The sequence below is a fragment of the Balaenoptera physalus genome (assembly GCF_965194825.1).
Source record: "Balaenoptera physalus genome assembly, chromosome: 10".
NCBI lineage: Eukaryota > Metazoa > Chordata > Mammalia > Artiodactyla > Balaenopteridae > Balaenoptera > Balaenoptera physalus.
Window position 1 is genome coordinate 16,082,621 of NC_138889.1, and position 15,532 is coordinate 16,098,152.

The window sequence follows — 15,532 nt, forward strand, 5'->3', positions numbered from 1 at the left end:
CTCTGGTCCTCAGAGTAGTCTTCACTCCCTGACTGCTCCTCAGCAGAGCTCTGCACGTGGGACAACTCGGGCGCCAGGAAGGGGCTGGGGTGCTGCTCCCCGGGTCCGGGGCCTGACTGACCCACACCCCGCTCAGATCCCCGGGAGCTCTGCAGGTCCCACGGGAAGTTGGTCACCTCCCCCAGGACCTCAGAGCCCAGGTGCGAGGCCAGGCTGCTGCTGCTGCTCTCCAAGTCAGGCCCCAACCTGCCCAGCCTCCTGTCTTCTTCGGGGGGCTCCAGAGAGCCTGGGCGTGGTCTCTTCTCACTGGAAGGAGACCCTCGAGGGGTACTCACTGCAGGGGCGCTCGGGGCTGGTTCTGAGACCAGGGTGTCAGGGGGTATTAGCAAGAGCCCCTGAGGTGGACCTTTGGCTGAGGCCCCTGGAACCTCAGGGTCTTCGGGCTCTATTTTCTTGCTGCCCCAAGGGGCGTCCTTGTGGACAAGCTTGGAGACCTGTCCCATCCACAATCCCTGGGGCTCTCTCCTCCTCCTGCCCCTGCCCATGCTGCCCCCTTCCCCAGAAACGCCCTGCCAGCTCTGGTCTTCGGCTGGGCTGCTGACTAACAAGAACGGCTTGCTCTTCCTGGCAGGCAGCATGGGGTCAGAAGAATCAAGGGACAGGGAGGGATCCTCCTCAGGGGACGGCGAGGCAATGGGGCTCTGGCCCGTGTCCCCCCCGGGGCCAGTGGAGCTCCGCTTGGCCATGTTATGGCTGTGCTGCTCCCCTTTCAGCTGCAGGCCCTTGAGGGCTTCCGAAAACTTCGAGTGGACCAAGGCCTGGCTCCTGCTCTCTAACGCATCCTGCCCGTTCCGGAAGGGCCCGGTGTGGTCAGGGCCCAGAGCGCCAGGTTTCTGCTGTCTGGTCCTCATTTCCAGCTCTTCTATTTCAGGGTCTGAAAACCCCAGGTAGATTTTCTCTGTCGCCTGCTGGGCTTTCTCCAGACCCTGCTGATCACCTAATTCTGCCCTGTAGTGGGCTGGGGACCTGCCTAAGATTTTCTCCACGTCGGCAAAGATCTGGTGGGTTCGGGAAGCTTGGCCCTTGAAGAGTGGCTGTAGCTTGCTGGGCAGGGAGCCCGTGAGAGGCCTAGGGGTGTCACCCAGCATACGTGGGCTCTTCCCTTTCTTAAAGGAGCCCTCACTTCTAGCCTGCATCTCTTGGTCTAGGTCCAGATCAGCCAGCCCAGGTGCTGAGAGAGGGGATGGGCCACGGAGAAAGGAGGAAGAAGGCAGAAGTCCCTGCTCAGGCTGTGTTTCCTAGATGGGTATATAAACAGGCAGAGAAAACTAAGACAAAGCACTTCTGATTTCTACTTGCTACCTTAGCCCTTGGCAAACCCTTAGCAGAAACCCACCCTCCATTTAAAGAAAAACACAAACCAATGAGGGGAGGAAAGCTAAAAACTCCCTTGAGCTTTGTTGTTTTCTGGGCCCTAGTTTCCTTATCTATAAAGAGGAGGTTGGACAAGATCAATGGCTTACAAACCCTGCGCCATGGAACCCACATATTGGTTCCGCCTGGTACCTTGGGGGCTGCTATGGTGGGCATGTGATGGGGAACAGGCATCACCAAGACCCACACCCCCAGGTTCAACCAGAGCAGCTCCACTTCTTCTTTATACACTGGCCCTCTATGGAAGAACTGATGTGAAGACAGGGTTCCATTGCTAACAAAAGTCTGAAGATCACCAACTAGATTATCCCAAAGGTACCATCAAGCTCTCAATTCTGTGATTGGTTAATTTCATAAAATCCACCATCCTTATCAAGGACTATCAGAAAGAGTCTAAGAAGGGAGGAAAGAGGGGAAACATAAGCAGGGAACCGAGCCTTGGGAACTTGGACTAGGTCTTCTACCAAAGGCAAGAGTTGATACTGCTCAAGAGAGGTCCACACGGTCAGGGAATCTTGGGGTAGAAAAAACCATAAAAGATCAACCGCATCCTGCAAACATTCACACTAAACTCCACCCAGCTCTCCTCCAGAGAGCCCAAACCACCTGAGCCCGGTCGCCCACCTGGTCAGGCCTGCCCCCGGACAAACTCTGGTTTGCGCCTGTCCTGAGCCCTAAGATCCAGACTGGCAGCCCAGGGCAGTCCACTTGCCCTCAGCTCCTGAAACCACAGGAGGAATCCTTTTTAACAGAGAGCTCCAGGAACTCAGTCACACACCCAGAGCTCAGTCTATTACCCAACCCTCCACCCCAGAACCCTCACTTCATTCCCTCTCTCACCTTCGGTCATGCCAGCATCTGCCCAGATGCTGATTATCATCTAAAATAGTCCGGGGTTAGTGAAAAGCCCATTATACATCTTTCACCTTTCAAACACATGCCATTAGAAAATTCAGCCTCTTTGGAAATTATCTGTTCTCTTTTCTCCACCTGGAAGAATGGACTTGCTGCCTTATTTCTCAGAACCATGATTAGTAATATTGGGGGCGGGGGGGAAGAGGAGTATCTGTAGAGCTTGGAAATGATTAAAAGGATAACTTCATCAGCAACTATCCAATGTCAGAACTGACACCTTGCAAAGGAAGGAAGATGGAGGAAATCTTCACTGAGAAGCAAGCACCAGGCACCGGTGGGAAATAAAGACTATAAATAACACAGCAAATCAACTCAACCATTAAGAGGGTTGAAAAGGTATTCCCAGTGTTCCCCACCTGGCTAAACTGGGTACCCAAGTCCCTCCCTCTCCTCAACGTGGCCCACCTGCCTCACACCTGGAGGGACAAATAGAATGATAATGGGAAAGATAACTTTCAACTCTGAGTAAAAAAGCTACTTGGGACCAAGGTGATGGCACTGCAATCAAATTTCAGTTATCCACCATGAACCAAGGACACTGGCAGCAAAGGCCATCCACAGGGCCAGATAAAGCCTCAAGCTTTTCTTTTTGGATCTTGAAGGCACTGATGTTCTGACAACTGAATTATGGCCCATCAGACATCTAGGAATTTGCACCACTGAGACACATGATGAACCCACACGAGGAAAGCCTGGCTCGGAAAGGAGAGGAGAGGCACTCGCTCCTCTGGGTTCTCTGGCCTCCACCAAGTGCTCCCTGTGCCCCGACTCTCCAGAGGGGCAGATGGCATCACTGCAAAACCCCATCCTCAGAAGGGCACTCACTCACTAATCCTATTACGTCATATGTGCCTCCCAAGGTGGAAAAAGAAATTGCTTAGAGATAGTAACCACTTCTAGAAGCCTGAAAGGAAAATTTGCCAGAAGACAGGCATAATTCAGATGATGCACTATCAAAAAATTACTATATTATTGTTGTTATTCTTAACCTCCCAGCTGTAAACAGCTAGAGGTTCCCGATACCCCGCAGGTTTCAGGCCTGGCCTCTCTGAGAGCTGGCATCCACTGACTCACCAGGGGACTTTTGGAGGTCTCTTTGTCCTTCTTGTCTTTCTTTTCCTTTTTCTTTTTCTTTTCTTTCTTCTTAGTGGCCCCAGGAGTTGACAGTTTCCCCCGCTCTTGGATCACCAAGTTCCGATAGTGTTCATCACAGGGATGGTCCCACATGGACTGCCCGTTGGCAAAGTTGAAATAGTAAATATCACCTGTGATGTCCTGGCTGGGGATGAGCAGAGGTCACAGGTTAGTCCCTGCTCAGGTCCAAAGCTACACGGGAAAAAAAAAAGAAGAAGAAGAAAAATGGCAAGGAGGCAGAGAAGAAGGAAGAACTGTGGGGAGAAGGGGAGAGAGAGAAAAGGAAGAAGAGAGGAAAGGATTAACACAAAATTGAAGGGTAGGGACTTCCCTGATGGTCCAGTGGTTAAGAATCCGCCTTCCAATGCAGGGGACGTGGGTTCGATCCCTGGTCAGGGAACTAAGATCCCACATGCCTCGGGGCAACTAAGCCCGCGTGCCACAACTAGAGAGCCCGTGCGCCCTGGAGCTCGCATGCCACAACTAGAGAGAAGCCCGTGCGCTGCAACGAAGAGCCCGCACCACAACAAAGACCCAGTGCAGCCAAAATTTAAAAAATAAAAATTGACGGGTACCATTTGGCTAAGAATAAGGAGTTTCCTTAGATAGAAACAAATGATTGGAATACCTAAGGACTTCTCTAGATGGAGACGTTTAATTGTTAAGGTTCCTGAGAATTCATGATAGACTAGAGTAGGAATAAACTTGGTTTTAGATGGATAAATACAAACACTATGGTATCATGGAGATAAATTCTGGGATAGAATTTGCTTAATATTTTCATAAATGATCTGAAGAAAAAATATGCGCTGTGATAGCTCTGATTTTGCAAAAGACTCTAAACTCATAAGAGGTGACAATCCAAGCTAGTGGGGTCAATCAACAATAAAAGAAAATAATGTAGAAGGTAGGTCTCAACATGAACAAGTCTAAAATAAGCCATTCACCCCACCCACCATTATCAGTAATCCATTAGGACAGCTAACAGAAAAAAAAAAAAAAAAAATCACAATAGCAATATAAAAGATGCAATACCCAGGAATAAATCCAAAGTGTGCAAAATCTTCACAAAGCTTTATTGAAAATTCAGGGGAAGAAAAAAGAAAAAACAATTGGAGAGACACCCAGTGTTCCTGAATAGAAAGATTCAAGTCTGTAAACACACCAATAATCCTCAAATTAATGTATAAATCCAATATAATCCCAATCAGGCTCCTTATGAAATTTGACAAGCTCAATCTCAATTCAAATAAAAGAGAAAATATGCAGTAAAACAGGAAAAATATCAGGGGTAAAAGATAAAAAGACATACAAATGGCCAAGAAGCACAAGAGAAGGTGCTCAACACCACTAAAGATTAGGGAAGTGAAAATTAAAACTACAATGAAATGTCACTTCACACCCATTAGCATGGCTATTATCAAAAAAGCAGAAAATATGGGCATTCCCTGGCGGTCCAGTGGTTAGGACTCGGCACTCTCACTGCTAAGGGCCCGGGTTCGATCCCTGGTTGGGGAACTAAAATCTCACATGCTGCAGGGCGTGGCCCAAAAAAAAAACAAAGCAGAAAATAACAAGCGCTGGCAAGGATGTGGAGAAACTGGAACCCTGGTGCACTGCTGGTGGGAATGGAAAATGGTGTAGCCACAGTGAACACGGTATGACAGTTCCTCAAAAAATTAAAAATAGAATTACCATTTGAACCAGAAATTCCACGTCTGGATGCATACCCAAAAGAATTGAAAGCAGGGATTCGAACAGACATTTGTACACCAATGGTCACAGCACCACTATTCACATAGCCAAATGGAAAGAGAAATTCTCAGGTGCCAGAAACAGAAAGAAAACATGAAACCTGAATAATAAGTGCATGAACTGACAGGTCAAGACTGGTATCTGACCTGGATATAGGCCCGTGGAACTTGGGTTTTAATGCCAGTTTAGAACAAAATGTGGCCTTAGGCCTTCGTGAATTTAGGAACTGGAAATGAGACCCTAGATGTATCTGGGGCCCTTTGGGCTGTTCCTTCCATGAATAGAAGGACCTAGGTCATGGAAGCAGCAAGGAAGCATGTCACCCACTCCAGGTTCTAGGTGGGCAAAATAAAATTTAATGAAAAACTGAAACCCCAAGACACATGTAGATCTATAGTCCAAAATGTGGTAAGGGAATCCCAAGTCTGGAAATTAATGTAAAAATTTAGTCCTAAACCACTGAAAACTCCTTGGCAGAAACCATTGTAAAGCCACTCAACAACCTAGGAATGAGACACTCACAGAAAGTAACCTCTGCAGAGATGAATTCACAAAATGCACAATAACTAATTACAGAGGAAACGTGAGGAAACATTTCACCATGAGGGAAAATCAGTAACACAATGAAGAGAAGAACTGAGAGAGTAGAACAATCAAGAGAAGACTAAAAAGAACAATATGTATAATTATTGTAGGGATAAAGGAGTAGAATCCATAATGAAAGAACAGAACTCTAAAAAAACCTAGACATGTTGAAAAGAACATAAGAGAACTTGAAGGAACTGGGAGTCATTAAGTTCAAAATGAAAAACAACCAGATTTGATGCAGAAGAAGAAACAAATAGTGAATTGGGAAATAAATATGCTAAAGGAAATTATAAAGTGATTTTTCAAATATGAAACAGAAGTTAAGAGACATGGAGGATCAAATAATAAGGTCCAATATATTTCCAGTTAGAGGTGTAGAAAAGAAAGTGATAATGGTTGAGAACTTTCCAAAATTTAAGAGAGACATGAGTTCTCAGAGTAAGGAAGCACTCCAATTCCTATACACAGTAAATAACAATGAATCCACACCTAGACACACTGTCGTGAAATTACGGAACACCAGAGATTAAAAACAAGATAATAAAAACAACCAGAGGGGGGAAAAGTTGATTACCTACAAAGGAACAACTAATGAAACCAAAAAACATGTCTTACTAGCAAAACCAGTGGTCAGAAGATGATGGTATACAGTATTGTCAAACAGCTATTGACAAATCTATACTCAACTAAACCACTATTCAAGAGTGAGACCAGGGACTTCCCTGGTAGCACAGTGGTTAAGAATCCACCTGCCAATGCAGGCGACACGGGTTTGGGCCCTGGTCCAAAAGATCCCACATGCCGCGGAGCAACTAATCCCGTGTGTCACAACTACTGAGCCTGCACTCTAGAGCCTGCGTGCCACAACTACTGAAGTCCACGTGCCTAGAGCCCGTGCTCCGCAACAAGAGAAGCCACCGCAATGAGAAGCCCGCACACTGCAACGAAGACCCAAGGCAGAAAAAAATAAATAAATAAAATTAAAATTTAAAAAAAAAAAGAGTGAGACCAGGGATTTCCCTGGCAAGGGCTCAGAGCTTTCACTGCTGGGGCCCAGGTTTGATTCCTGGTCGGGAAACTAAGATCCCACAAGCCACAGCGCAGCCAAAAAAAAAATACACAAAAAAAGAGTGAGACCAGACAACAATTACTCAGGACAAAGGAAGATAAACACATTCAGCATGCTTGATATAAAGGACGTTTAAGAACCCTGCATCCAAAAACAGAAACGGACTCACAGACTCAGAAAACAAATTTATGGTTACCAAAGGGGAAAGGGATGAGGTAAGGAAAAATCAGGAGTTTGGGATTAGCAGATACAAAGTACTCTATATGAAAAACAACAAGGTCCTACTGTATAGCACAGGGAACTATATTCAATATCCTGTAATAAACTATAATGGAAAAGATTATGAAAAAGAATATTTTTTTAACATCTTTATTGGAGTATAATTGCTTTACAATGCTGTGTTAGTTTCTGCTGTATAACAAAGTGAATCAGCTGCATGTATACATATATCCCCATATACCCTCCCTCTTGCACCTCCCTCCCACCCTCCCTATCCCACCCCTCTAGGTAGTCACAAAGCACCGAGCTGATCTCCCTGTGCTATGCAGCTGCTTCCCACTAGCTATCTATTTTACATTTGGTAGTGTACATATATCAATGCTACTCTCTCACTTTGTCCCAGCTTACCCTTCCCCCTCCCCATGCTCTCAAGTCCATTCTCTAAGTCTGCGTCTTTATTCCTGTCCTGCCCTAGGTTCATCATATATTCTTATATATATGTATGTGTGTGTGTATATGTATGTATATATATATATATATATATATATATATATATATATATATAACTGAATCACTTTGCTGCACACCAGAAACTAACACAAAATTGTAAATCAACTATACTTCAATAAAAAAAAGAACCCTGGGGACTTCCCCAGTGGTGCAGTGGATAAGACTCCACGCTCCCAATGCAGGGGGCCTGGGTTCGACCCCTGGTCAGGGAACTAGATGCCACATGCATGCCGCAACTAAGAGTTCGCATGCCACAGCTAAGGAGCCCGCCTGCCACAACTAAGAAGCCCACGGGCTGCAACTAAGACCCAGTTGCAACCAAATAAATTAATTAATTAAAAAAAAAAAAAAAAAGAACCCTGTATCCAAAACTGAGAGACTACATTCTTATCAAGCACACATAGAACACTTAACATAAACAGGATCACTTACTGAACAAAAAGAACTCTCAACGTGTAACAAAGAATAATGAACAAATAAAATTGGAAATCAGTAATTTAAAAAATACCCAACTGTATCCATCTCATCGCCTTCAAGCTATCATTTTGGATCAAAGGTACTTAACAAAATTTTAAAAAAATCAAATCCAATAATATATAATCATTACCAAGCAGAGTTTACCCCAGGAATGTAAGGTCGGTCTAACATTTGAAAACCAATCTATATAATTGACCATATTAACAGACCAATATAGAAAAATCATATGATTCTATCAATAGATACAGAAAAAAATATTTGATAAAATCCAACATCCATTTTGGATTTAAACTCTCAGCAAGCAAGGAATACAAGGGAACTTCCTCATCCTGACAAAGGGCATTTAGAAAACCCTACAGCTAACATCACCTAACATCATACTTAACGGTGAAAGACTGAATGCTTCCCCTTAAGATCAGGAACAAGGCCAAAATGTCCATTGTCACCACTTCTATTCAATTGTATTGGAGGTTCCAGTCAGTGCAGTAAGGCAAGAAATAGAAATATAAGGTATCTAGGTTAGAAAGGAAGATGAAAAACTGTCTTTATTCCCAGAAGACATACCATCTATGTAGAAAATCCTATAGAATCTACAAAAAAGCTACTAGAAGTGACATAAGCAAGTTTAGCAAGGTTGCAGGCTACAAGGTCAGCATACAAAAACCAATTTTACTTTTATATGAAGGCAATCAACAATTGGAAATTGACATTTAAAAAAAAACCATTTAAAACCATAATGGAAAAGAATATGAAAAGAATGTATATGTATTTATAACTGAATCACTTTGCTGTACAGCAGAAATTAACACATTGTAAATCAACTATACTTCAATAACATAAAAATAAATAAATAAATAAAAGATACCATTTACAGAAGCAACAAAAAAAGAGAGATAAATGTGACAAAATATGGGCAAGATGTGTACACTAAAAACTATAAAAGATTTCTTAGCGATATTAAAGAAAACCTAAATATTGAATAAATGGAGACAGACTGTGTTCATGGGTTAGAAGATTCAATATTATTTAAGATGTCAGTTCTCCCGAACTGATTTATAGATTCAATGCAATTCCAATCAAAATCCTAAGAGGATTTTTTTTTTTGTAGAAAATGACAAGCTGATTCTAAAATTCATATGGAAATGCAAGGGACTTGGAATACAACTTTGAAAATGGAGAACAATTTGCAGCACTTACCCTAAATGATTTCAATATTTATAATAAAGCTACAGTAATCATGACAGTACGGTATGGGGGGGAGGAACCAAGATGGCAGAGTAGAAGGACGTGCTCTCACTCCCTCTTGTGAGAACACCAGAATCACAGCTAACTGCTGGACAATCATCGACAGGAAGACACTGGAACTCACCAAAAAAGATACCCCACATCCAAAGACAAAGGAGAAGCCACAGTGAGACGGTAGGAGGGGCACAATCACAGTAAAATCAAATCCCATAACTGCTGGGTGGGTGACTCACAGACTGGAGAACACTTATACCACAGAAGTCCACCCACTGGAGTGAAGGTTCTGAGCCCCAAGTCAGGCTTCCCAACCTGGGGGTCCGGCAACGAGAGAAGGAATTCCTAGAGAATCAGACTTTGAAGCCTAGTGGGATTTGACTGCAGGACTTCGACAGGACTGGGGGAAACAGAGACTCCACTCTGGGAGGGCACACACAAAGTAGTGTGCGCATCCGGACCCAGGAGAAGGAGCAGTGACCCTGGGGAGACTGAATCAGACCTATCTGCTAGTGTTGGAGGGTCTCCTGCAGAGGCGGGGGGGGGGGGGGGGGTGGGGGGGGGACGGGACTGTGGCTCACCGTGTGGACAAGGACACTGGCAGCAGAAGTTCTGGGAAGTACTCCTTGGCGTGAGCCCTCCCAGAGTCTGTCATTAGCCCCACCAAAGAGCCCAGGTAGGCTCCAGTGTTGGGTCACCTCAGGCAAAACAACCAACAGGGAGGGAACCCAGCCCCACCCATCAACAGTCAAGTGGATTAAAGTTTTACTGAGCTCTGCCCACCAGAGCAACAGTCAACTCTACCCCCCACCAGTCCCTCCCATCAAGCCTCTTAGATAGCCTCATCCACCAGAGGACAGACAGCAGAAGCAAGAAGAACTACAATCCTGCAGCCTGTGGAATAAAAACCACATTCACAGAAAGACAGACAAGATGAAAAGGCAGAGGGCTATGTACCAGATGAAGGAACAAGATAAAACCCCAGAAAAACAACTAAGTGAAGTGGAGATAGGCAACCTTCCAGAAAAAGAATTCAGAATAATGACAGTGAAGATGATCCAGGACCTCGGAAAAACAATGGAGGCAAAGATCGAGAAGATGCAAGAAATGTTTAACAAAGACCTAGAAGAATTAAAGAACAAACAAACAGAAATGAACAATACAATAACTGAAATGAAAACTGCACTACAAGGAATCAATAGCAGAATAATTGAAGCAGAAGAACGGATAAGTCACCTGGAAGACAGAATGGTGGAATTCACTGCCGAGGAACAGAATAAAGAAAAAAGAATGAAAAGAAATGAAGACAGCCTAAGAGACCTCTGGGACAACATTAAATGCAACAACATTCGCATTATAGGGGTCCCAGAAGGAGAAGAGAGAGAGAAAGGACCAGAGAAAATATTTGAAGAGATTATAGTCGAAAAGTTCCCTAACATGGGAAAGGAAATAGCCACCCAAGTCCAGGAAGCGCAGAGTCCCATACAGGATAAACCCAAGGAGAAACACACCGAGACACATAGTAATCAAATTGGCAAAAATTAAAGACAAAGAAAAATTATTGAAAGCAACAAGGGAAAAATGACAAATAACATACAAAGGAACTCCCATAAGGTTAACAGTTGATTTCTCAGCAGAAACTCTACAAGCCAGAAGGGAGTGGCATGATATACTTAAAGTGATGAAAGGGAAGAACCTACAGCCAAGATTACTCTACCCGGCAAGGATCTCATTCAGATTCGATGGAGAAATCAAAACCTTTACAGACAAACAAAAGCTAAGAGAATTCAGCACCACCAAACCACCTCTACAACAAATGGTAAAGGAACTTCTCTAAGTGGGAAACACAAGAGAAGAAAAGGACCTACAAAAACAAACCCAAAACAATTAAGAAAATGGTGATAGGAACATACATATCGATAATTACCTTAAACGTGAATGGATGAAATGCTCCAACCAAAAGACATAGGCTCGCTGAATGGATACAAAAACAAGACTCATATATATATGCTGTCTACAAGAGACCCACTTCAGACCTAGGGACACATACAGACTGAAAGTGAGGGGATGGAAAAAGATATTCCATGCAAATGGAAATCAAAAGAAAGCTGGAGTAGCTATACTCATATCAGATAAAATAGACTTTAAAATAAAGAATGTTACAAGAGACAAGGAAGGACACTACATAATGATCAAGGGATCAATCCAAGAAGAAGATATAACAATTATAAATATATATGCACCCAACATAGGAGCACCTCAATACATAAGGCAACTGCTAACAGCTATAAAACAGGAAATCGACAGTAACACAATAATAGTGGGGGACTTTAACACCTCACTTACACCAATGGACAGATCATCCAAAGTGAAAACAAATAAGGAAACAGAAGCTTTAAATGACACAATAGACCAGATAGATTTAATTGATATTTATAGGACATTCCATCCAAAAACAGCAGATTACACTTTCTTCTCAAGTGCACAGGGAACATTCTCCAGAATAGATCACATCTTGTGTCACAAATCAAGCCTCAGTAAATTTAAGAAAACTGAAATCATATCAAGCATCTTTTCTGACCACAACGCTATGAGATTACAAATGAATTACAAGGAAAAAAAACGTAAAAAACACAAACACTTGAAGGCTAAACAATACGTTACTAAATAACCAAGAGATCACTGAAGAAATCAAAGAGGAAATCAAAAAATACCTAGAGACAAATGACAATGAAAACACGGCGATCCAAAACCTATGGGATGCAGCAAAAGCAGTTCTAAGAGGGAAGTTTATAGCTATACAAGCCTACCTCAAGAAACAAGAAACATCTCAAATAAACAATCTAACTTTACACCTAAAGGAACCAGAGAAAGAAGAACAAACAAAACCCAAAGTTAGCAGAAGGAAAGAAATCATAAAGATCGGAGCAGAAATAAATGAAATAGAAACAAAGAAAACAATAGCAAAGATCAATAAAACTAAAAGCTGGTTTTTTGAGAAGATAAACAAAATGATAAGCCATTAGCCAGACTCATCAAGAAAAAGAGAGGACTCAAATCAATAAAATTAGAAATGAAAAAGGAGAAGTTACAACAGATACCGCAGAAATACAAAGCATCCTAAGAGACTACTATAAGCAACTCTATGCCAATAAAATGGACAACCTGGAAGAAATGGACAAATTCTTAGAAAGGTATAACCTTCCAAGACTGAACCAGGAAGAAACAGAAAATATGAACAGACCAATCACAAGGAATGAAATTGAAACTGTGATTAAAAATCTTCCAACAAACAAAAGTCCAGGACCAGATGGCTTCACAGGTGAATTCTATCAAACATTTAGACAAGAGCTAACACCCATCCTTCTCAAACTCTTCCAAAAAATTGTAGAGGAAGGAACACTCCCAAACTCATTCTATGAGGCCACCATCACTCTGATACCAAAACCAGACAAAGATACTACAAAAAAAGAAAATTACAGACCAATATCACTGATGAATATAGATGCAAAAATCCTCAACAAAATACTAGCAAACAGAATCCAACAACACATTAAAAGGCTCATACACCATGATCAAGTGGGATTTATCCCAGGGATGCAAGGATTCTTCAATATATGCAAATCAATCAATGTGATACACCATATTAAAAAACTGAAGAATAAAAACCATATGAACATCTCAATAGATGCAGAAAAAGCTTTTGACAAAATTCAACACCCATTTATGATAAAAACTCTCCAGAAAGTGGGCATAGAGGGAAGCTACCTCAACATAATAAAGGCCATATAGGACAAACCCACAGCAAACATCATTCTCAATGGTGAAAAACTGAAAGCATCTCCTCTAAGATCAGGAACAAGACAAGGATGCCCACTCTCACCACTATTATTCAACATGGTTTTGGGAGTCCTAGCCATGGCACTCAGAGAAGAAAAAGAAATAAAAGGAATACAAATTGGAAAAGAAGAAGTAAAACTGTCACTGTTTGCAGATGACATGATACTATACATAGAGAATCCTAAAAATGCCACCAGAAAACTCTAGAGCTAATCAATGAATTTGGTAAAGTTGCAGGATACAAAATTAATGCACAGAAATCTCTTGCATTCCTATACACTAATGATGAAAAATCTGAAAGAGAAATTATGGGAACACTCCCATTTACCACTGCAACAAAAAGAATAAAATACCTAGGAATAAACCTACCTAGGGAAACAAAAGACCTGTATGCAGAAAACCGTAAGACACTGATGAAAGAAATTAAAGATGATACCAACAGATGGAGAGATATACCATGTTCCTGGATTGGAAGAATCAATATTGTGAAAATGACTATACTATCCAAAGCAATCTACAGATTCAATGCAATCCCTATCAAATTACCAATGGCATTTTTTACGGAACTAGAACAAATCATCTCAAAATTTGTATGGAGACACAAAAGACCCCGAATAGTCAAAGCAGTCTTGAGGGAAAAAACCGAGCTGGAGGAATCAGGCTCCCTGACTTCAGACTATACTACAAAGCTACAGTAATCACGACAATATGGTACTGGCACAAAAACAGAAACATAGATCAATGGAACAAGATAGAAAGCCCAGAGATAAACTCACGCACCTATGGTCAACTAATCTCTGACAAAGGAGGCAAAGATATACAATGGAGAAAAGACAGTCTCTTCAATAAGTGGTGCTGGGAAAACTGGACAGCTACATGTAAAAGAATGAAATTAGAACACTCCCTAACACCATACACAAAAATAAACTCAAAATGGATTCAAGACCTAAATGTAAGACCAGACACTATAAAACTGTGAGAGGAAAACATAGGAAAAACACTCTTTGACATAAATCACAGCAAGATCTTTTTTGATCCACCTCCTAGAGCAATGGAAATAAAAACAAAACTAAACAAATGGAACCTAATGAAACTTCAAAGCTTTTGCACAGCAAAGGAAACCATAAACAAGACGAAAAGACAGCCCTCAGAAAGGGAGAAAATGTTCACAAATGAATCAACGGACAAAGGATTAATCTCCAAAATAAATAAACAGCTCATGCAGCTCAATATTAAAGAAACAAACAACCCAATCCAAAAATGGGCAGAAGACCTAAATAGACATTTCTCCAAAGGAGACATACAGATGGCCAAGAAGCACATGAAAAGCTGCTCAACATCACTAATTATTAGAGAAATGCAAATCAAAACTACAATGAGGTATCACCTCACACCACTTAGAATGGGCATCATCAGAAAATCTACAAACAACAAATGCTGGAGAGGGTGTGGAGAAAAGGGAACCCCCTTGCACTGCTGGTGGGAATGTAAATTGATACAGCCACTATGGAGAACAGTATGGAGATTCCTTCAAAAACTAAAAATAGAATTACCATATGATCCAGCAATCCCACTACTGGGCATATATCCAGAGAAAACCGTAATTCAAAAAGACACATGCACCCCAATGTTCATTGCAGCACTGTTTACAATAGCCAGGGCATGGAAGCAACCTAAATGCCCATCGACAGACGAATGGATAATGAAGTTGTGGTACATATATACAAGGGAATATTACTCAGCCATAAAAAGGAACGAAATTGAGTCATTTATCGAGATGTGGATGGATCTAGAGACTGTCATACAGAGTGAAGTAAGTCAGAAAGAGAAAAAGAAATATCGTATGTTAACACATGTATGTGGAACCTAGAAAAATGGTACAGATGAACCGGTTTGCAGGGCAGAAGTTGAGACACAGATGTAGAAAACAAACGTATGGACACCAAGGGCGGAAAACCGCAGTGGGGTGGGGATGGTGGTGTGCTGAATTGGGCGATTGGGATTGACATGTATACACTGATGTGTATAAAATTGATGACTAATAGGAACCAACAGTATAAAAAAACAAACAAACAAAAAAAACCCAACTAAAACTAAACTTTCTTTGGGTTATTTGTATGGAAATATGTTAATATAAATGTTTCAGACATTACACGAAATTTCTAAAAATCTTATATGTTCTGGTATAATGTTATAAGTCATAATTCTAGTTATTACTTTAAAATGTGTATCTCAGAAATAACTAAATTTCCTTGTCAATTGCATTATTATGAACTTTCATCAAATCTTTAACCGTGGTCATTTTTAAAAAGTCTTTTGTCATTTACAGACAGTTCTTGGTGTACTCTGACG

At 41.8% G+C, this 15,532-nt stretch overlaps 1 protein-coding gene across 18 annotated transcripts in view; it reads right to left on the reverse strand.

The window, feature by feature from the left end:
* CEP164 (centrosomal protein 164) overlaps positions 1-15,532 on the reverse strand; it is a 72,222-nt gene that overhangs the window by 42,903 nt on the left and 13,787 nt on the right. For 17 of the 18 annotated variants that reach the window (XM_082411028.1, XM_082411036.1, XM_082411033.1 and 14 more), the window contains one exon: positions 3,424-3,628. The exons of the other annotated variant lie outside the window; for it this stretch is intronic. In XM_082411028.1, coding sequence (XP_082267154.1) covers positions 3,424-3,628 — 205 coding nt within the window. The remainder of the gene's footprint in view (positions 1-3,423; positions 3,629-15,532) is intronic. 18 annotated transcript variants of the gene reach the window in all.